We start from the raw sequence: 23,182 nt of genomic DNA, 5'->3' as shown, positions 1-23,182 counted from the left end.
CAAGTACACCATAAATTTACTGAAGAAATTTGGAATGCAAGACTATTTAACTGCATCCACTCCCATGGTCACTGCAACCAAGTTAGATAAAGATACTGGTTCATCAGTAGATATTACTAACTACAGAGGTATGATTGGCTCTTTACTCTATTTAGCTGCAAGTAGACCTGATATCATGTATGCTACCTGTCTTTGTGCAAGATTTCAGGCTGATCCAAGAGAACCTCATCTAATAGTTGTGAAAAGAATTTTCAAGTAGCTCAAGGGTACAGCTGATCTAAGATTGTGGTATCCTAGAGAATCAGATTTTAAGCTAATAGGTTACTCAGATGCAGATTTTGCAGGATGCAAAATAGATAGGAAAAGCACAAGTGGAAGCTGCCAATTTCTTGGAGGCAATGGTTTCTTGGTTTAGCAAGAAACAAAAATCAATTTCCACATCAACTGCAGAAGCAGAATATATTGCTGCAGGAAGCTGTTGTGCACGGATTCTTTGGATAAAGAATCAGTTACTGGATTATGGGTTAGAATGTTCTAAAATACCTATTTACTGTGATAATTAAAGTGCTATTGCTATGACAGGTAATCTAGTTCAACACTCAATGACAAAGCACATCAGCATAAGGTACCATTTCATAAGGGAACATGTGATGGAAGGTACAGTGGAATTGCAATTTATTCCAACAGATCAACAACTAGCAAATATCTTCACAAAACCATTATGTGAAGCTACTTTAACAAGACTGGTAAATGAACTTGGAATGGTTTCCGGTTCTTTCTCTAAATCTGCTTAGTTTTTGTTCTCATACATCAGACTTTATGATCAATATTTACAGATTGTCTTATCTTCATGTAATTTGTGCTTAAATTGAAATACATTAAATGATGATAGTTATCTGATGTGGATCTATATACTCTGATAGTGTTTTGAATGATCCGTGACTATTTAATCCAATGAGGGTTACTGTGCTAGATGCTGACCTAGTAGTCTTTAACATACTAGAAATCCCATGTTTGAATTAGTTGTTTATGTGGAAATTCATTAACACAAGCAAATTCTGATTTTGAGCTTAGTCAAATTACTTTGTGTATCTTATTACTAAGTCACAAACTAGATTTTTGCTTCTTATCTGTCAAATTCTGATGTTAGTAAATCTTAAGGATAAACTAAATGTTGATAAGCCTCACTTATGAAAAGAAAAGAAAAGAAAAGAAAATTAAAGTCAGGTACTCCTTTGAGATCTAGAGTAAAAATGTGGAAGGGAAGACCTAAGTGCATTACTGGTATTAAGTAATATGTATTAGAAAAGCAAATAATTTTTTTCTTAGTGACTTTTCATATTTTCTGATTACTGGAGAAATACTCTGATAATAGCATAAATTCTGATAAGCAGTTGTGACTCATTTACACTGAGGAGCCACTGTGAAAAAGATTTCTAAAAGATGCATAAAATGAGCACAAACAGTTAAGGTGGACTCATGCACAAATTTATCCTATAGTAGATTTCATTATTAATGACAGATTTTAAGCATTTTTCTTAGTTATGCCTTATTTCTAAGATGTACTGAAGTTTATCAGACTTTAATCTTTATCTGATATTTTGCTATTGCACACACTCTCACTCCATATGAATGATGAAAATTACTGTGGTGATCAAGTTGTTTCAGATAAATAGTTAAGTGTCATTTGCATAAATTCTGAGGACAAGTTCTGATGGAAGCTCTAATGATTAAACTCTGAAGAAACAAGTCAGTATTTGTATGAAGAATCACAGTAACAAACATTCACTTTTTGAGTACAAAAGCCATATTCTGATATTAAATCTGATAAAATCTGATATTCACTTTCTGATATTAAATCTGACATATTCTGATATTCAATTTCTGATGACTGTTAAAATCTGATAATAGTCAAATTCTGATATTAAATCCTGATGGAAACTCTGATGCTTACGTGGCATTATTCTTTACTTGACTTATTTGTGGTAAATACTGAAACGGTCATATTTAATCAGAATATAATTAGGTGAGATAAAAATAGCCATAATCATTTGGGTTAGTAGTAAACGTGCTTGTCATGAAAAAATGCATATGCATAGTAATTATTGCTTATTTCTCGTGCCCACTAACTCTGCTTTAACTATTTACTGGCTGACAGGTGTACAAGTGTCTGTTTTACTTCTAAAAAGGACTGTTGAGTGGAGAGAGTATCTATATGGGAGTTAAAAGATTTTCTAATCTTTTACCTACTTTTCTATTCTTATTCTCTCTTATTATTTCTCTCTCTAATATTCTCTGAAGCTTTTTCATACAGTACTTTTATCAAACACCTTGTGCACAATATATTTTCTCACTTATTTCTTATAGAAATGGCACCGAAAGATATTATTTTCAATGGAGCGAAGTTTTTCCCCAATAATTACTTGGTTATTCTTAGCAAGAGTGAAGCCCCATCAGATCTTCATTTCGTTCAGGACTTTCTCGCTAACTCTGAGATAGGTTATGCACTGACCCAACCAGACACATTCTCAGGAACTCAAGTGATGGAGTTCTGGAGGTCAGGCGTGTATGATGATGGTGGTGCCAATGGGTCCCCAAGTATTGTCTTTACTATAGGGGAGGATGCCCATGTGGTGACTTTGGCCACAGTTCGACAAGCACTCCATCTGCCAGAAAACTGCACATATTCAACAGTTGAAGAGCCAGTTCTTCAACAGCTAATGGCCAATCTGGGCTATGAGAAAACTCTGGCGAAGCTGGGACAGTTGAAGAGACCCCACATAAGGAGGGAATAGAGTTTCTTCTTCGACTGCATCACCAGGACTTTTGCAAACAAGTGCTCCAATTTTGATGCAATCCCAATTCTCAGTCAACAAATCGGCAAGTGAGTTAATTGAACCATTTAAGCTTGCTAAGAGAGCATTTACTGACTTATTATCTGCTGATAATAAGAAAACTGTTTTGAGACCCCTCCAAATCCCACAATATGTCAAACAGTTTTTGGTAAACTCTGACCCATTTACATACACTGCTCTATATCCTGATGTCCAACCATCAGAACATACTTCAAACCAACACAGTCATCTCAACCTCAACCATCAGCACATACCATCAGACCTTCACCTTGCAGGCCAAAGAGGACAAAGTCTGTTCCTCAACCTCCATAAAAGATAAGGAAAATGATTCTCAGGGATGAATCTGATAGTGAAAAGGAAGCACAGGCTCATGCATCAGAATCTGTGACAGTTGAAGCTGAGAATGTCACTTCTTAGAAAGAAACTGCAGCTCAAGATTCTGATTCTTTGAAAAGAAAGAGAACTGTAAGTTCTGATGCTGCTAAAGCAACTCCTTCATTGGAAAGGAGATTGAAGAAAATGAGGGCAAAGAGGTATAATGCTAAGCCTACATCTGAGGATACAACTAAGGCTGAGGAAGGAGATCAGGGTTCTCTGATCTCAAAAGAGCCAATTATCATTGAATCTCTGCCACCTCCAGCTAAAGACAAAGACACTGTTCCTGATACGGTGGTTACACCTCCAGTCTCTCCTCTTCATAAAGATATTATAGTTGGAGATTCAGGCTTAAGTCCTGAAATTGACATCAACAGGCTGCACACTCCTACTATTCTGTATTTGGAAGCTCCAACAGCAGCTCAGACATCTCCAAATCATTCTCCAATTTTAAATGTTGATGCTGAGATACCATCTACTCCAACAACACCTATTCTGGAGATAAATTCTGATGCTCAGAATTTAGATGAAATTGTTCCAGAATCTCCAGTTGCTTCACACACTCTAGTACTGTCAGAAGATAATGAGTCTTCCTCAAGTTCAGAAGACAGTGTTTCTGTTGATACTCCTGCTCCCATTCTAGGAAAGGAGGCACTAATTAAGAAGTTTGTTTAGCAAGCTGCTCCTACTCCTTGGGAAGATACTCACAGAGGTGTGGACTGGACCAAGAAGTGGAATGACACTGATTTCATTCCAAGTTCCAAAGTACTGACAGACCATTTTGGTAAAGCTGATGAGTTGCTCACTAATACTGATTTCAAGACATAACTCAAAGTCACAGCTCTGTCTACCAAAACTCTTCAAGCTCTACACTATGCTACTCAAGAAAAGGTTGACAAACTTCTAGAAAAGGCTGAAAAGCTGGATATGGAGACCAAGCTTGATAAAAAGAGGTTTATCAGACCTATTTCTGAAAAGGTAAAAGCAATTGAGAAAACTCAAGAGAAGCAACAGGCCCAAATCTCTGAGGTCCTGGCTAATCAAGCTTCTCAACAGGCTCAATTGGATGAAATCCAATCTTCAGTTGAACTTCTTCTCTCACTCCTACTATCAGATGATGCCAAAACGGGGGAGAAGATAGTTAAGTCCAAATTCTCTAATGATCAAATACTGAAGAAGAAAGATGATGAAGCTGATGACCAGGGAAACCCTAGAAAGGGTAGAGGTCAAGTTCAAAGTAAAGGGCAGAGCAGCAAGGTTTCTTCAAGGAAACTAATTACTGATGCAAGAAAATCTTCTACTCAAAAGAAGATAAGTTCTGAAGCTGCTCAAACTCAAAATCTGATAGCAAGTAATAATACTCAAAATCTGATATCTAGTTCTGATGAGCAAAATCTGGCAAATCTTGATGTTCTGATACAAGGTGGAAGTCAAGATTTTCAAAGGTTTATGCAAACTCTGAAGCTCAAGGGAAAGCAGACTACTGTCTACTACAAGGATCCCAAGATTCAGACACTTGACGAGGAAATTGCTAGAAGATTATTTCTGAAGCATAATCCAGGAATGGATTTAGAAAATCTCAAGGAGGAAGAAGCTAGATTTAAAGCTGAAAAGAAAAATCTAAAGCCAAAAGCTTATGTTGCAAAGAAACCTCCAAGGCCTAAGGTAAAAGGCATTGTGATCAAGGAGAAGTCACAAACTGAGGCATCAAAGCCCAAGACAAGATCACAATCTGAGAATGATCCCAAAGACAAAGGGAAAGGAAAAGTTGATGAACCAATCAAGCCACTGGAGATTAAAATTCCTCAAATCCTGATAAAGCCAGTGTGTAAAATGGTTCAAGTTACTGATGATATTCTTGATGAAGATAAAGATGTTCAAACTCTGAAAAGAAAGAAGATTTCTGAAGAATCAAAGACAGCCTCTGACAAGGCTCAAGTTGTTCAGAGTGAAGAATTGCAAGCTATAACAGAAATAACAAGTTCTGATAGAGTCATCAAATCAACCTCTAACAGTGCTCAAGTTGATTTAGACAAAATGGAAGTAGCTGATAAAAAGAAACTTATATGGAAAAATGTCAAACCATCAGATCCAAAGAAAAGCCAATTGTTGTCTACATTCATGACTATTGGGTTAAATGCTAGAGAACCAAGAGACAGGGTCGGACTAGGTTCTGATGAAGCAAAGATTAAGACATGAGTTGAAGTTGCTACTAGAGATCCATTTCTATTGACTGACAAACCGCTTGAAGATGTTACACAGAAACGTCTTCATAAGGTTATCTCTGTTCAAGTGGTACTGGATGCTCATGACAAGCACAATGTCAAGGACAATCTGATTCTATTTCTTGAAGATAGAAGGACAGATCAGATGTCAGAATCAGATGTGCTGAATAAATCACTGAAAGAACTTCAATTCTTTAATTACCTTTTAGAGGTAAAGTCCGATATTACCAGGAGATGGTCAAACTTCATATTGAAGACCATCAGAGATAAAGCAAGAATTTCTGGTTCAAGGATTACAGAATTCATTCCTAGTATTGTTGAAAATGATGGAAGTGAAATTCCAATGAAGAAGAATTATGCTAAGCTTGAAGTGATTCTGAAAGGGAAATGTCTATGCTATAATGAAGATTCTTCTCATCCTAGGGTAATAAAACTGAGTGATGGTTTAGAAAGAAACCATATCTCTACTTTAAGGACTGCAATCTACCAGATTGGAAGTCAGAATGAAGAGATGAAGCAAGTCAAGACTACAATGTCTCAAGTCCTGAGGATTAAAGAAGAAAAGCTGATATCAACTTTGTCAAGAATCATCATGGATTCAGATTGACTCAGTGAGATTGGTAAAAGCTACAAGGACTGTAAATTATAGTTAGTTATCTAGTTAAACTCTTATTTGCATTTGTACTTAAATGTTTTTTACATCATCAAATCTATTAACTTGTATATTTTGCATAATTTACAAGTTGGGGGAGATTGTTAGATATATTTGAGATGTCATATCTAATTCGATTCATGTTTAGTTTTCAGATCTTAACAAACAGGACATATCAGGACTTACTGAAATCAGGACTTACTGGAAGTCGGAACTTAATATCAGAACTTAAGGTCATATCAGAACTTAAGTGCGGGAAGACTTTCATATAAGGAAGGAAGCTGATTTACAGTAGAAGATCGAGATTAAATAAAAGAAGATATGCATGGAAAGAGTTAGAAGACTGGAAGACTTGTAGAAGATATCTGATTGATATATTTTAGGAGACAGAATTATATTTCATATCAATTAGAAGTTATCTTGTAACTGTGTACTATATAAACACAGACTTTGGGTTTACACTATATGTGTTATCAATATCGAGAAGATTATACATCGTAACCTAGAAGCTCTTAGTGATATTTGTTCATCACTGAGAGAGAACAACAGTTCTTATTGTAACAGATTTTATTCAATATACTTGATCTTTGTTACATACTTGTGTTAAATCGATTTGATTGTATAAACACTGTATTCAACCCCCTCCTACAGTGTTGTGTGACCTAACAGGAAATCTGGAGACTAAGGACTGGTATAGTATTATTTAGTTGAGGTTTTGATGTGTTGATTATTGTGGGTTGTTTGGTGAGGTTTTGGTGTAGTGAGAAACTTGGAAAAGTCGTAAACATAGCCGTCGTAATGACCGTTTTCCTTAGACTGTTTGTACATGACTCTCGAACCAGAGAACTCACTGACCAGTCTGTAACTTTTCTATGTTTATCTAGATCATGTCGTAAGCTTCATTTTGGTATGTGGTTTTCTTAGATCCGATGTACGGTTAAGGAGAAATGACCATTTTAAGTAACTGCGTTTCGCGAACAAACCCTTACCCCTCGCATAAATTTGAAACCTTGTTTAATGCCCTTAAAAGACTAATTGGATTACGAAACAATTATATAAGGTGGACTAGGCAGTTGGTAAAGTACTTGCGAAAGAATCGCCTTAAAATGTTTATTGGTTAATTTTATAAAAATGGTGGAGCTGAGGGTACTCGAGCGACTAATGAAAATCGTTAAGCGCAGAAGAGAACATTAGAGTCTAAGTGGATAAAGTCTAATTTCTTAAGTGGCCATGGTTTAATTCCGGCTTATATATTGTTTATAGGTTACTGGACTCACACCTGACCTATTACCAGCCCCGGTCGCCAAGGCAAGTTTTCTACCCGTTATATTGTTGTTATGATGTAAATATATTGATATGATATATATGCATTCCTGTTTCGGAATCTTGATATCATATTGTTGATTCAATTTCTTATAAACTACATAATACATATGTCAGAGATAAGCAGTAGTTGCGTATACCCTTAGTATAGGGGACCCAAAGTTGAACATTTTCCTAAAACCGGGAGGCGAGGTTCCCGAGTATATTTTATATAGTTTTCTATAACTATTAGTCGAATAAGGTATATTCGATAGTTTTGAATAATAATCAAACTTTATTTTCGATTATTCAAATAAAGATCTTACTTTCGTATAAGTATATCTTTTGTTATTTATTATTCGGTTCAAGTATTAGTTTCAAAAAATTTTACTTCATTTATTTTTAATAAGATTATCCTTTGTGGGAATATTATTTAAATAATAATATTCAGATATTTTTTAATATATCGGGACTAATTTATTTTATTAAATCATCCTTACTCCAAACATTCTCAAAAATGTTTTCGAGTTTGCAAAATGATTTTAAAAGTTAGAGCAGATCCCAAAAACTCGTTTTCAAAGAAAAGATCTTCCTTTCGAAGGAGATTTAAATACTCGCTCAAAACCTAGGGGATCCGGCTCTGTGGTGTATTTTTAGTGCAACGAAGTTGCTAATTTGACAAAAGAATTTGATTACTTGCCCAACATTCGTGAAGTAAGCCCAATCAAAATGCGTCGGAATAGATGACATGGGCTCAGTGGGAGTCCATCAAAGTGTAAGTGGATGAGTGGCAGTCCATCAAAGCGTAAGTGACTGAGTGGCAGTCCAGCATAAGGTCCTAATACAACCAGGTTGATGACCAGTAGGGAATTCAACCATCTACTAGTAGAAAAGGTGACTTAATTGGTATCTTTGCCTGATCAGCATGATATCAGGTTTATGCCAATGTTTTCTTCTTTCCAAATTCATTGGATATTACAACTCTGTTTATACTTTTCATAACAGAGACATTCAAGGAAAGTATGAGATATATATTAATATAATTATATATACATCGGGACTTAATGAAGTATATCGGAACTTCATTTCTTTCAAATATTGAATCTATTCAAGTCTTATCTTGTAATCTCATCTATGTAATGAACTTTTAAAATTGATTATACCTTGAACGGTGGTAGTTCAAGTAGTATTCGGAAAAGATATAAATATATTGGAGTATCTTGTAACTTCTTATTTTCAACTTATATCTAGTTAATGATTATCTTATGCATGACAAAGATTTTTAGAAAAACGTTGAGATAGGGTTAGATATATGAGATCACCTTGCAACGATATTTTTATACAGTTATAAACTGGAAATCTGTGTATATTATGCATGGAAGAGGATTTCAAAGATTTTGAAAAGTATATATACATATATACTGAATATTTTGCGACTTGGTCGCGTTAAGATATCAAACTTGGTTCATTTTTGCTTAACCGAGACTTTCATGAGTACTATGAGAATGCTCATATATTGTTAATTACTATACATGTTATTTTGGTGGGCTTGTTGCTCACCCTTACTTTATTTTTTCATCATACAACAACAGCTAGACAAGATGAACAGGACCAAACTCCCAATTCGCGAGCGGATAGGAAACGTTCCGTAGTTTCCTGTAGGCGTTGATGCTGCTGTAGCTGAGGTAGGAATTACTAATAGGCTAGGTTTTCAACTTTTGATGTACCTGACTTATGTATATTTATGAATTGTAATAATGGCAAAAAAATGTAAATTTATTCGGAAACCCTTTTGAGGTGTAATGACTTATAATTGTGGAATAAAATGACTTGTGTTATTTTTGGTATTCATTTCTGAGACTATAACTTGTGGTGTGTGTGTGTGTTGTGGGGTCACAGTACGCAGTAGTTGGTTGTTTATTAAGATTTAGTGTTATTAAGGGAAATGGAACTCGTTACAACTCGGATCCCCGACCCCAGATTTGGGGTTGTTACACATACCACATTCTTACGTATAGAGCCGAATAGTAAAGATCAAATACCTCAAGGACTTAAGATCTTCGCTCTCTCTCAAGATCATTAATGGCCTTTTTTGATTCAGGTACAGTTTCGTATTTAGTTTATATTAATAGTTTTGAACAGAAGATGCATGTATATATATTGAGTCATATTTATATACATGATTTAATCTAACACATCATCCTTATCATCACCCGCTCCATCGTCAAAAATGATGTTACCAGTCCAAGATTTATCGTTCTCATTTCTGTTCCTCCTAATCATTTATCCTCTTCCCCTAAGTGCTATAACCTCCTCCCAGTCATTTCTCCGCTCTCCTTGACTTCTCGAACAAATTCATCTTCTTCCGTGTTCCTAATTTTCAAATTTGCCCTGTTTCTCTTTCCCGTTCACTCTGTTATTTTCTCTCTCTATATATAAAATAAATCACATTTTAATTATATTTAAAGTATGAATAATAAATTTAAGTTATATAAAGAATAATATGTTAAAAATCAAGTATAGTATAATTATAATTTGATTTGAAGTATATTTAAAATATAACTAAATTTAATAAATTAATATAAAATATGTTTAATGTATTAACTGATACTTGTCGTTGACAGAATTTGGATTGAATTCAATGGACTTGGATTGGATTCGACCTAAGACTACATACTAACATTAATAATATTGTTAGGTGATGTTGTTGGCAGAATTTAAAAACCATATCTTGTTTACAATAAATTTAAAATTAAATCTAACAATTCTTGTCAACTTGATTAGAAAAGTTTAAAGATTGTAATCGAAAAAGATGCTAAAACTAGGGTTAGTTATTGTTTAGAATATTTTTAAAATGAAGTCGGACTGTTCTTATCAGTTTGATTAAAAATATTTAAACATTGTAAAGGAAAAATATAACCAAAATAAGGGATTAACCAAAATACAGTTATTATAATTTTGTATAGATGTATATATCTATCATGTATTTTTCAATTAAATTAAATATAAGAGATATCTAGAAAAATTAGTAATGTGATAACCGTGAACAAATCTATGTATTTATCTAGAAAAAATGACCATAATACATCTTTTTAGATGTCCTTTTGCCCAAAATACCCATTCTGGAAAAAATGTCCAAAATATCCATCAGATACATGGATCTTGTATGAGGCGATACTGTACTGAAAAAGGAGTAACATACTCCTATGTCAATGAAGTATCAACCGGATACTTCACTGAAAATGGAGTATCTAACAAAGGTGGGTATTTTGGACAAATTAAAATTCTGGTGGGTATTTTAGGTGATTGTTATTTAAAATATTTATTTTGATTTTTCACCTATTTATCTATCGTAGCAAAATGAAACCATTTAATCTCAATTGTTTCCTCTTTTACTAATTATCAGAATTAGATTTATACTCAGATGGGAAATTCACATTGGAATATTGTTGTATATTTTGAATTTTCGGATAATCATGTAAGCATCATTGATATTAGTTTCAGCTAATACCTAATATAAGCATTCGTGTTTCCTAGGTTATAGTTTCTAATATTTAATATTACCAGAGCTAGAGTAAACAAAATATTTAATGTTTTACTTATATCAGTGTTTTCAGATGAACAATATGTATCATAAATCTACAATTTCCTTCGTAATGAGAATTGATCAAAATAGCAATTTATATTTGGTCAACGCAACCATCTGAAAAAAATGACTTTACAGGTCAATCAGAAGCTACCAGGTACGTAAGAGATACCACATACATATATTTGACTGTTCTCAACAGCCATCGCATATATAAAACCCAAATGCACCTCCATTTCTCTATTGTATTGTTTCTAGCGACTCCAATGTAGCTACACAGTTTCCTTCCAAAACCTTATTGACCTGTCTATGCCACAAGAAATGAATGCTGCCTCTGTTGGTGAGTGGTCAAGCCATCGGGGTTTCCCGTTATGGTTGGACGGCCATCTTGCTACTTTCTCTGTTGTTAGAGCGTCCCAGATGACAATCTAAACCCAATAGCCACCCAGTTAGGCTGTAAAACCATTAAACTGACCTAATCTCATTACTCATTTCATCAATACAGTGTACAAACATTTCAATATAAAACCATTAAACTGAACTAACCTCATTACTCTGTTCATCAACACACAGTACAAACTCTTCAGTGTCATTAAAAACAGCCTGCAGAAAACAAATTGGCTATCGGCTATCGACTAATTGATTGAAGTTCTCTTATAATGTCAAACTAGGTTTCTCACTCAGATTATAAGCAGATATACACTACATTAAAATACAGATTTGCCATAAAAATCAATAATTACTATTTTTTTGGTAAAAAGTGAAAAAAAGTCCTTTAGATGTGTACAATATATTTCTGAAAAAAGATTGACTTCCAAATACATAGGATGTACCTGGCATCTCCACTGCGTATGGGTGGCTCCTACATATTGTTTAACCAACTTTCCGGTGCCAATTTCCCAAAGTTTCACTGATGAGTCCTTACCACAAGAGAGGACAAATCTGGGAATATAAGATAAAAGTATTTGGTACACATCCTCTTCATCCGAAATACAGTAAAAAATGCCTCTCCAGATATGTTTGTAGAATTATTATTACTGAGGGCAGATTACAAATATCTAAATAAGTAATACCAGAAAAAAAAAAAGAAAGAAACATTACCTCTGATCCTTCGTAAAATTTGCACTAGTGGCCTCTGCTGTTCCATGGGCACCGCCAATAGAACGAACACAACTAGCAGTTACACCATCCCAGAGCTTAATGGAACCATCTTTTGAGGCAGTGACATACATGCCACCAGTAGACGAGTACCTTACCTGCAGTAAAAGTTCAATTGACAATTAAAGTCAACTGTTTAAAATGTTTAGCATATGGGTACTTTCACTACAACTCGACATTAAGAGTACTAGAGACCTGATTAATTGCTCCATTAGCATTACTCTCCAGGACATTTGCTGATACGTAACAATGAAAAGTGTTTACATCATACAAGTGTGGAATTGGATGATCAGTTCCTGTAACAATGTTTCAACCTTGTCTGAGATAAAAAATTTAGGAAAAGGATCTTTTCAACTTCTGAATTTTACTTGTTGACTTTTGATGGATGACCTTTTGATACACAATTTGCAGTTGTACATAATGATTACATAAATAAACTAAATCACCGCTGTCTCACATATCTAAGAAACCTATGACCATCCATTTGTTGTAAGCAGGTTAAGCGCCCACACCGATTCCTCCCCCCCCCCTCTCCCTCATCAAAGAAAAAACAGAGGATACTTTAAATATTTATGTGTCCGAAAATAATTATGTCAATTGCGGGGATACAATACACTAGGTTTTTACAGTAACACTTAGAATTCAGAGTCTTCAGTTTGTGCTAAGCTGCAGATGTGAAATGATGTACAAGCATTATTACGTAAAAAAAAAACTACCACAGTACTAATTAATAAGTCATAAACTTGTTGAATAAAACAACATGCCGACCTGCTAAAATAAAGTCTCCCGAGGGGTGAAAAGACACCGATCGAACATTGTGGGTATCCTGTAATGGCATAAATCCAAATATATGTATTAGAGAAAACTATCGTCAGTATGGATTCAGAATGTAAATACAACCAACTATTAACTTCTTCAGTTTCAAGAAAGCCAGGATAAACACCTGTATAACTTTGAATGCCCTTTTTGCAACGGTTTTGGAAAAATCGAAGAACCTGCAAGTGCCAAAGATATCGTAGGAGTGGTTATATACTATCATGAGCTTTACACTTGTATATAGGAAACATATATGCTTTAGTTTGTCAAATAAAGGTGTAGTGTGCAATAATGATTACAATTGGAAGTAAGATGTAGGTTTAAATTTTAAAAATAGTTGTACCGTATTGTATGATCTTTGGCGCCCGATATTAAAACATTATTTTGAGGATGGAAATCCAAATCATTTATTGGCTGCAACAGGACCAGACATTCAGTAGAGCATAAGTTTGACATTAGAGCACAAGCAAGCATCAGGTTTTTAATAGGAAACTGAAGAGTTCATATATGAGGAAGGTAAATAAAGAAAAAACTGCATGTGCATGTGTAATTTAAAGGACAGGTTGGAGCAGCAAAGGCTAACAGAAAAATAGAAACTAAAGAAACAAAGTCTTTTCCATTAAAATTCGATAATAGGAATCTAATACAGATAGTAAGAAACGTATACGCACGTCAGTTCAGAGAGTGAAAATATATTATTATTTATTAATTTGCAAATTCATTTTCTTAAATCTTGAGAGAGCTACCAATGCTGTACATCATATACTACCTCTGCATCCGACAGCTTAAAAATTAGTAGCTCGACGAGAACTCTGAGCTCGTCAGGAACTTTTAGAGATGATGAGAAAAATAGTTAATTGTCTATTATTAGTGCCGAGGAAGCTTTGGTGAAGGGTACATTTTCTTTTGGAAGCACTCTCTATATCTACTGTGATTTTCTCCTTCAAGAGAGCTTCCCTCTTCAACCTTGAACAGTATCTATATCAGTCTTTAACAAACTAACTTCCTTCTTTCACAAATTTATGTTAAAAAGCTCAAAGAGACTATTTGGGAGAAACATAAAAGACTTCGGAAGCCAATAACTCAACAGAGTCAAATTCTTTTCAGAGAAGGAAAACTGATGCAGAACAAACTTTTAAAAAGCCGAAAGACATGATTTGGGAGTAATATGAAAGACTTTGGAAGTCCCTTAATAGATTATTCTAGAATTAGGTAATTATACATAAATGTTTCAAATTGAGGATGTTATCTTTTAGAGTTTTGTTTAAATTAGGACACATTATGTAGGATCATAGCAATAAAGGATTGATACATATAATCAAAACATATTATTATTGATTGTTAAAAAATACAGTTTTTGTGTGTTGCTTCTCTACATGAGAATCCAGTTTGAAAACCCTGGAATCCCATCAACTGTCGGGCAAATCCTGATTGGAAAGCTTTGATTGCGACATCTGGCTGGAGGGGGGAAAATATTACCTCTGTAAATCCAGTTTATAGCGTAAAACTAATCTCTTACTTGAGAACTTCTTCAGCAGTCTATTTTAGTTCAAGCCCTCCCCCTCTTCCCCCCCCCCCCCTCTCTCCTACACACAAAGGTTTGGTTTCTGTACCAACTAAAGAAATTTGCTATCCAGGGATCATTTTATATATCATTTCTTTATCACATCGTAAAACAATTATTGACAAAATCGTAAGCTCAATGTGTGGTATAACTACACTAACGAAAGCCAATCCCCACGTAAAAGCAATTGACTCACAAGAATGCAATAAAGTAATTCAAAGGAGAATATTAGCATTTCAGAATTGGTCATGACTCAAGTAAGAACCTTTTTCTCCAAACAAATTTGCAATAGTGAACTATCCATTAATATTGATTAGAAATGCCAGAAAGTTATCAATAGAAATTACTTGTAGATGGTCATAAAACGTCCGTATGACAGGTCGCGAAGAACCTTCTCTTGAATCTGGCTGCATGCTTTGCTTGATTTTGGCTACCTGCATTAGAAAACAGTGTCTAATTAGTAAAACCGACTTTTTGTTCAAAAAAGTTCATTTATTTTATCACAAAATTATGACCTCAAAGAGCTTTATAGACATATCTGCACTTCCAGTTGCAACAAACTTCCCATCTGGACTAAATCTTGCACATGTGGCAACATTCTACTACACAAAATACAACATAATGAGATACTCAGAAGCATGTGCTGCACATAATTTTTAGCAATGAAAAATCTACAAGACATGCATTACCTTATGCTCTGAAATATGCCGGGTCTCATGCTTTGGAAAAAATTTTGATGCACCTTTTGTATCATGTACAGCACTGTTGGTAAAGATAAATACAGTTAGACCATTATATATGCTATTTGAAAAGGTACACCCTCCAAATATGCAGCAAGTAACATAAGCATCAAAGTTACTTTCTAGAATATTAAACAAGAGAAGCAGATAGAAAGCCTGTCAGAAAATTTCACGGTCAGATTTAATTTACAAACTCGTAATACTGTCACACTGAGTAAGCTTTTTACTGGTATCAGATTATGCTGTATATAACTGTTACTAATACCAACAGCATGAGCATCAGCTAGAATACAACCAAAATGAGATCATAGAATTAAGATTGATATACTGATAATCATTTTTTTAACCCTTTATATACTTAAATTATTCTTCTCCAAGAAACTCCAAAACAATGCTATATTTGGTTGTATTGTTAATTAATGTCATACTTGAATGTACAGTTGCATTAATGCATAACTAGTTCTAAATCTGCAACTAAGGAACCAACTATGCAACCTAGGATGGATATAGCTATCCTTGCCAAATCCTCAACCAGGTATAAACTAAGGGAAACGAATAATAACTACCATATTACATCCATATATGGAAACATTTGGTTGCATCACTTGCATGATGCGGAACAGAGAATTTAAATATTAGTTTGTATATAATTTCTGTTATTAGTTAGGATTAGATTTACTGTAATTTGTTTTAATATTATATTAAATATTTATGTAGGAATATTCTAGATTATGATAGAAAATAAGAAAGTACTTGTGTCCTTTATTATAAGATTGTTACTTGGTGACTAAATTTAAGGACTTACTCGTATGTGGCAATATAAGCTGATGTAATTTTTTATTACAAGGAGAATTGATTGATTATTGAATTGAGATTGTTTTCTCTCATGTTATGGGTTCCGATCTTAGTGATTCTTCTTCGGTTGGATCATTAATCCAATAAATCTATCCATTTTATTGTTTTTAATTGTTGTCCTGCATCATTGCACTTTGCAACTAGCATTGGAGTTAAATTTCTATTTTAGCACCAAAAATCGTATTTGGTGCTACATTACAACAATGGGTTATAGTGCAACTAGAACTGGAGTTGCCCTAACAACACTCCATGAAATAAAGGTCAAATACTCACATAACAGAATTTGTAGGAAGGCCCACGACATAGACAGACCAACACAAAAAAGTTCTATTGATTTATACTATCACTTTATCCTACATAATACTCGCTTATTATTTTTCACATTTTCCTAGGTTCAACCTAGGGCAGAAAAATAATTAAAACAAAAATCCTCCAATTACACAAAAAAAGTAAAGAAATCCATCCTTCTTTGTATTATGCTTGTGCAGTGCCATAAAACTTTTACATATTTTAAACATAAAAGAAGGTAGTTGGCCAAAATCTTAACTTAAATCGTTAAACTAATGTCAACTAAGCAAAAATAACTAAATATACATTAAAAAATGTAATTTCAGAAAGTACTGCACTAAAATATTAAAAGGGCATATATTGTAGAACATATTGTCTAAAAGAGAAAATATGTTTCACAAGACATAAGAGCTCCAAAAAATAATTATGGCTCCTAATTTGGGAGTACAGCTTATCCACACATTAACAGAAGTTAAGAAAATAGAGCATAAAATATCTCTTTATATCACATTTAAATTATGTAATATGAATTTTAACAAATATTTTACAAGTGCGAGGTATGACATTTTTTCAAAATTCTCTTTCTAATGAAAGGTTTCTTAGAAGCACTTCTTCTAATACAATCATGATTGCACTGCTTAAGTAATAGGCTCAATCAAATTCAAGGATTCCTTTCTTACAATCAACATGGATCAATTTTTTTGGAAAGACTTAGGGCCTGTTTACTTCAACTGCTTTTCAGAAAATTTTTCTAAGAAAACTAGAAAAACAAAAAACATGTTCAAATGCAAAATTTTCAAAACAAAAAACTGGAAAATAGAAAACACGGTTTTCCCGTATTTTCCAAATTATAACTACAAATATGAAAAGTATTGAAAACAACATTTTGATGTTTTCTAAACCTAGAAAAGTAAAAAAAACACTACTGGTACTTAAACACCTAAGATAGATTCCTACCAAACATAAACATTTTTATATTTTTATCATTTTTAACTTTATACGGTTAATTAACAATTTTGTAAGTTTACTTAAAAAAGTTAACAAAAAAAATTAGCAGAGTAAACAACTAATATATTACTAACTTAACAGCTTATAAATTTTCAGCACTATATTATCATATTTTTAAATTAAAAAGTATAATACATATTTGTAATAAAAAAAATTCAAAATAGTTTAATTTATTAATTATTTTATTAGTTTTGATTAAAATAATATTTTTTTAATATTACTATTTACATTATATGAGAGAACTTAATAATATAATAACTAATAACTTACATGTAATATGAATAAAGAAAAGACTCCTGACTAAAACTTAGTTATGAGTTATTTTGTAGAAAAAATTTCAAAATTTTTGTATATAATTATTAAATGGATTTTCTAATTAAAGCTACAAGATTGTATATATTTAGAGTCATATAATTATAAAGATTCATTATTCAACCTATTCATATTTTATTTGTGATCTTTAATTATATTTTATCTAAAAAAGATTATTTTAAACATGTTAAAAAAATATGTATATAAATTTAAGTTATGAAACGTTAAAATAATTTTATTAATTGCTCTTTTATATATTTACTCAAATTATCTCGTCATTTTATTTAATATTTTTAAGAAAATAGAAAACTGACATTTGGAACACATTTTCTCAGTTTTCAACTGTTTTCTTATAAATGAAAATTTCAGAAAATTTTAGAAAAATAGAAAATTGGAAAAAAATTCTACAAAGAAACAGCCCTTTGGGATTTAGGGAGTTCCCAGCCTGTTTTGTATTTGTTTCTGTATTTTTAGTGTTTTCTGTTGATTTAGGTAGGATAGCAGCTAGATTAAGCTAGGAAACAGAGAATTCAGAAAGATTGTGGAGTGAAAGGAGAAAATTGAGGTTATAGAGAGAGAGAAAGAGAGAGCAGGTTGGCCATTTTCTCATTTCAACATAACAGAAATGAAAGTGTACAAGTGGTATTCATAGATCAACATCACTAATAGAGTATTAGTTCATACAAAAGACTAAAATACTCTTATTGACACTTTTACTACTAGATACTGTACTACTATAATACTCCCTCCGTCCCGCTCAATTCTATACATTTTTCTTTCATTTTTCAACACGCATTTTAAGGTTAATATAAAGCATACTTCCACAAATTATTTTTAAGATTTTCTTTTTTTGTATTGAACTTTAAACATTAAATTTTCATTTAAAGAAAAAAAATTCAAAATTAATTTTTGAAACTATACTTTTAAGGAGCGTTAAAATGCGTGCGGAACCCCCGTCCCCCAATGTATAAAATCTACTGGGACAGAGGGAGTAAGACTCGTAGCATTAAGGCTTCATAGAGGCTTTCAATCTGGACAAAGACCCACATAAACCTTATCAGATGCTAGCCTGAACTACTAGACATCAATATATCTCAGTAATAGGCCTTGGAAGCAGGATGACTACTCCTTTTAACTATACTGGGCTAGATTACTACTCCTTACATCCCAACAAATTGTTAAGACTTTCCTTTTGCGGATGTCTCATCCAATTGTTAACATTTCCTAAAATAACATTTTATTCACTAATTTCAACCGGTCTCACTAACTTACCCACTTTTTCTTCATTTTATTCTCTATCCTTCTTAGTATCCGTGCCCAACTAAAATGTTAAAAATTAGGTGGGACGAAGAGAGTAATTTATTAATTAAATAGCTTTATGTAGTTTTTCAGGACACTTTGCTTCTATTAGTCTCCCATTGTTGTAGAAGCTTCAACTCGTAAATTTGCGAATATGTGAAACAACAAAGGGAGAACAAGATGGAGCATATTACGTGTGATGACAGCTCAACTAAGTGTATAGCTGCTTAAGTGAACCTTAAGCCTCAGCATAAGGCTACTGTAGGTCATGCTTTAGAGTCACAGGTTAGAGAGTTGCTTGGGTACTCATGGACCTGACTTGGTAATTTCCAGCTGTCATTCGGTTATTCAGTTAGCATTAAGTCAGCCTAGTGGTCCATTCTTCTGTGGTGTATAAATAGCAAGTCTTACTCTCTGTATTAGCAATTCAGTTCTAATAAAATACATTTTTATCTTCTTCTCTATTGTTTGTTCTTAAGCTTACAATCTATATCACATATAACATATAGCTTGAAGCTATAAATCTATTATGGTATCAGAGCCAAACATGACTGATTCGATCCCAGTGATATCGTTCTTGGTTCGTTTTGAGTATTCAATTGAGGTGAATTGATGTTTTGATCATTTCCGCCATTAACGAAGCTTCGAAACCCTAATTTTCAGGTTTTTTTGTTTTTCCTGCAAGTTTTTCATTGTTTAATCATTCGATTCATAGTTGAGACTCTTGATCGATTATTTTACATCTTCGGATTCCTTTTATGAACAATTATTACGTCATTTAGACTTGTTTTGTAAAACAAATTGACGCAATTTCGTTCTAAATCTTTGTTCAGTCATGTTGAAACGTGTATTTGTTAATGTTGTTCTTGAGTCATCGCCAGGTAGTCATAACAATACTACTACTGAAGATGAACATGAGAAAGAAACGGTTTCACTGAATTTGTATAGCGATATGGCTGTCGACAACAACGCACATCCATTGTTCATTCATAACAGTGATCATCCAGGCTTGTTGTTGCTTGCTAAAAAGGTTGTTGCTTGCTAAAAAGCTCACAGGTCCAGCTCAACTAAGTGTATAGCTGCTTTAGTGAACCTTAAGCCTCAGCATAAGGCTACTGTAGGTCATGCTTTAGAGTCACAGGTTAAGAGAGAGTTGCTTGGGTACTCATGGACCTGACTTAGTAATTTCCAGCTATCATTCTGTTATTCAGTTAGCATTAAGTCAGCCTAGTGGTCCATTCTTCTGTAGTGTATAAATATCAAGTCTTACTCTCTGTATTAGCAATTCAGTTCTAATAAAATACATTTCTATCTTCTTCTCTATTGTTTGTTCTTAAGCTTACAATTTGTATCACATACAACATATAGCTTGAAGCTTTAAATCTATTAGAGCATCTATTGATTAAAGCGTCAATTACAACATAGTTTCCTCTTTTCTACTTGTAATTATAATGTACAGAAACACAAACATGAAGATAACTCTTTTAATACAAAATAACTTGCAGCAAACCATTATTAAATACATATAACTTGTTACTATTAATTACAAAGACGTCAATTTAAGAAATAACAAGTCAATTTAAAAAAGAACAATGAATTACCTGAAATCCACGACTGTAGTGCAAGGATCTGAAACGGAGGCATATAGTGCAGTTCCAGCAACACTTGAATCCAACCCAAAAGAAGAAATGCCTCCCAAGACATGATTGTTTTCTGCTGCAAGACCCTGTAAATAACTTAACAAAATTGTTTATAGTTTCGAAATAATTTGCCCTAATAGAAACATCAACCTTAGCAACAAGTTGTATTAGCTTGTTAGGGGGAGCTTGAGTATTAAGGGGAGTCATAGTAGCGGAAGCAACAGCAGTAGCAGCCTACACAAATGATATATATTTAAAGATCCAAATAACTAAAACATGATGATGAAGTTTATATTACGAGAAGGCAATTAAGTAACAGAATGATATCAGGTACCTGGGTAAGATTGTTGTGACGAAGATGTGCAACAATCAAACAATTAAGCAAACGAACAAGTTTCCCATCTTGCAATGTCTGCTCTAACATGCTGTTGTTATTATTATTATTATCCATTGTTTTTCTTTCTATTGGCGACTACGTATGTATACGATATAGTGATCCACGAAAGGTCCACCCGGCCTTAAAATTCCGGACTTTTCGGGCTTTAATTTTGATCCGATCAGATTGGTCCGGACTTTCGAAAAATACGAGACCCCGTTTGTTTTCTCGAGATGGGTCTTACCGGATTTTTTTTCGGGCCGGATCGAATCGAGCCGGTCTTTTTTCAAATTTATATCAGATCGAGTTTATTAGAGATTATAAAGACTACATACTTTAGCAATTAGATCATTGTAAAAATGTATTAGTTTTGCATGGAATATTTTATGAAAACATTATTTTTTAAAAAAATATTTAAGTTTGGCAAAAAATAAATATGTTTATAGAATAATATGTTTTATCAATGTTATTTAAATATATATAGTATATTTGCTATATCTTCTTTCATTAATATTGCAATAAAATATATCAATAATATTATTAATCGCGAATATTTAAATATATATGTGTTTAAAGTATTATTTATATTTATAGTAAATGTAAATTCATAAATACATGCGAAAAATATTAGAATAATCAGATTTTAACCGAGTTTTTTCGGGCTTTTAATCGGACCGGGCCAAAGACCGGGCCGGGCCAAAGACCGGGTCGGGCCAACGCCCGGGCTTTAAACCAGGCCGGGCCGACGCCCGGTGTAATATCCGGGATATATCGTGTAATTATTTTTGCTATTAAATAATTATTATCTGTGTTCAGTATCTATTCTGTGAATTAATTGTTAAGTGTTATCTGTGTTTGGATATTTAAAAATAATATTAATTGAGTATTTTAATTTTTATATGTCCAAAATAAAATATAGATAATTGTCATATCTTCCTAATTATTTTTATGTTGATTTATGGATTTATAAGGATCATATGAAATTTATAAAATCTTTTTTTCCGAGTATTTAAAATCTATTTTATAAAAACGGGAACCAACCGACGTCATCCTTTGTTACGTTTTTGGAACCCGAAACTCTTCCGAGAACTCCTTCCTAACCTAATTTTAAATATTCCGAACATATTCCATGTTTTGACTTTTTCGATCCGGCGTACCGTTTGTTCTGCGCGGGTCCCGGCGCAACATTTTCGATACAATATTCGTTTCGATAAATCAATAAAACCCGTATTTTCGATAAACGAGAGCTTTTTATTAAACTATCCCAATTATCACCTCGTAGTACGTGTAAGCAGGCGCAGAGACCAAGACCGCAGTACAAATTGTACTGGTTTGGATAATTATCCCGAAAACCGATACCGTTTGGATCAGTTTTTATAAATAAACATACCGTTTTATATCCAGAATGATCCAACGGGATACTAATTTTTCGTAATTATAAATAGCCTTTTCCCGTATTTTATTTCGTATCAAAATCATTTGAAGATAGTTAATTTTATAATTTTCAGAGAAAAACCCTAATTACATAAACTGTTCTAAGAATCAAACCGCAAAACGAAGGCATTACCGATCTCTGTTTTCAAAGCTCGAGTACTCAATCCAAAGGATTTGAAGTGTTCTATCAGATTCTGAGCTTCGTTTTACTGCAGAAATCAAGGTTTATTTTCTATATTTTTATTTATTTTCGGATTAATTTTATTAAAAATATGAATTTTTGTTCGGATGATTGTTTGTATGATTTGATGATTGCATGTTGTAGAGCTTGTTTCCCTGATGATTTTGATATATTATACGTCTGATTTGGAGATCAATAACATGTTCAAATTTGAGTTTGATTTTCGAATTTTAAAATTATGGTTTATAACCCGTATGAATGTATTCAATTGAAATTTGGGGGTTTTTGATTTAGGGGTTATTAGCTGTTGATTTATAGTGGGTTGTGTCCCTTATGAAATTTGCAAACGATTGGTATATAGCTCATTAACAGAGGATGTCTGAATCGAAGGGAGTTGTGTTTTTAAAATTCACGATGTTCGCCGGAAACCGGCGATGTTCGTGGCCAATTTCCGGCCAAGTCTAGAGTTATTTGAATGATTTGATTGCATGAACAAGTTCCTGGTGTTGTGTAGAG

General features: G+C 33.3%; 1 protein-coding gene across 5 annotated transcripts; it reads right to left on the bottom strand.

The window, feature by feature from the left end:
• Nucleotides 1–11,072: 11,072 nt before the first annotated feature.
• Nucleotides 11,073–21,164, bottom strand: LOC141717945 (cleavage stimulation factor subunit 50). Of its 5 annotated transcripts, none has more exons than XM_074520226.1 (14): nt 21,010–21,164; nt 20,826–20,909; nt 20,637–20,761; nt 15,223–15,295; nt 15,049–15,132; nt 14,881–14,967; nt 13,313–13,383; nt 13,097–13,148; nt 12,922–12,979; nt 12,349–12,449; nt 12,097–12,251; nt 11,829–11,937; nt 11,542–11,598; nt 11,073–11,470 (listed from the first exon to the last, which is right to left on the bottom strand). In XM_074520226.1, exons 1-14 carry the CDS (start codon nt 21,124–21,126, stop codon nt 11,402–11,404), a joined length of 1,242 nt encoding a protein of 413 aa, XP_074376327.1. In that variant the 5' UTR covers nt 21,127–21,164; the 3' UTR covers nt 11,073–11,401. The 5 variants fall into 5 exon arrangements, with proteins under 5 accessions (XP_074376327.1, XP_074376328.1, XP_074376325.1 ...); XM_074520227.1 differs by having other exon boundaries at nt 11,073–11,449; XM_074520224.1 differs by having other exon boundaries at nt 11,073–11,423.
• Nucleotides 21,165–23,182: the final 2,018 nt, after the last annotated feature.

This window comes from Apium graveolens, chromosome 4 (genome assembly GCF_009905375.1).
Source record: "Apium graveolens cultivar Ventura chromosome 4, ASM990537v1, whole genome shotgun sequence".
Classification (NCBI taxonomy): Eukaryota; Viridiplantae; Streptophyta; class Magnoliopsida; order Apiales; family Apiaceae; genus Apium; species Apium graveolens.
This window is presented reverse-complemented; position numbering and strand designations above follow the sequence as displayed.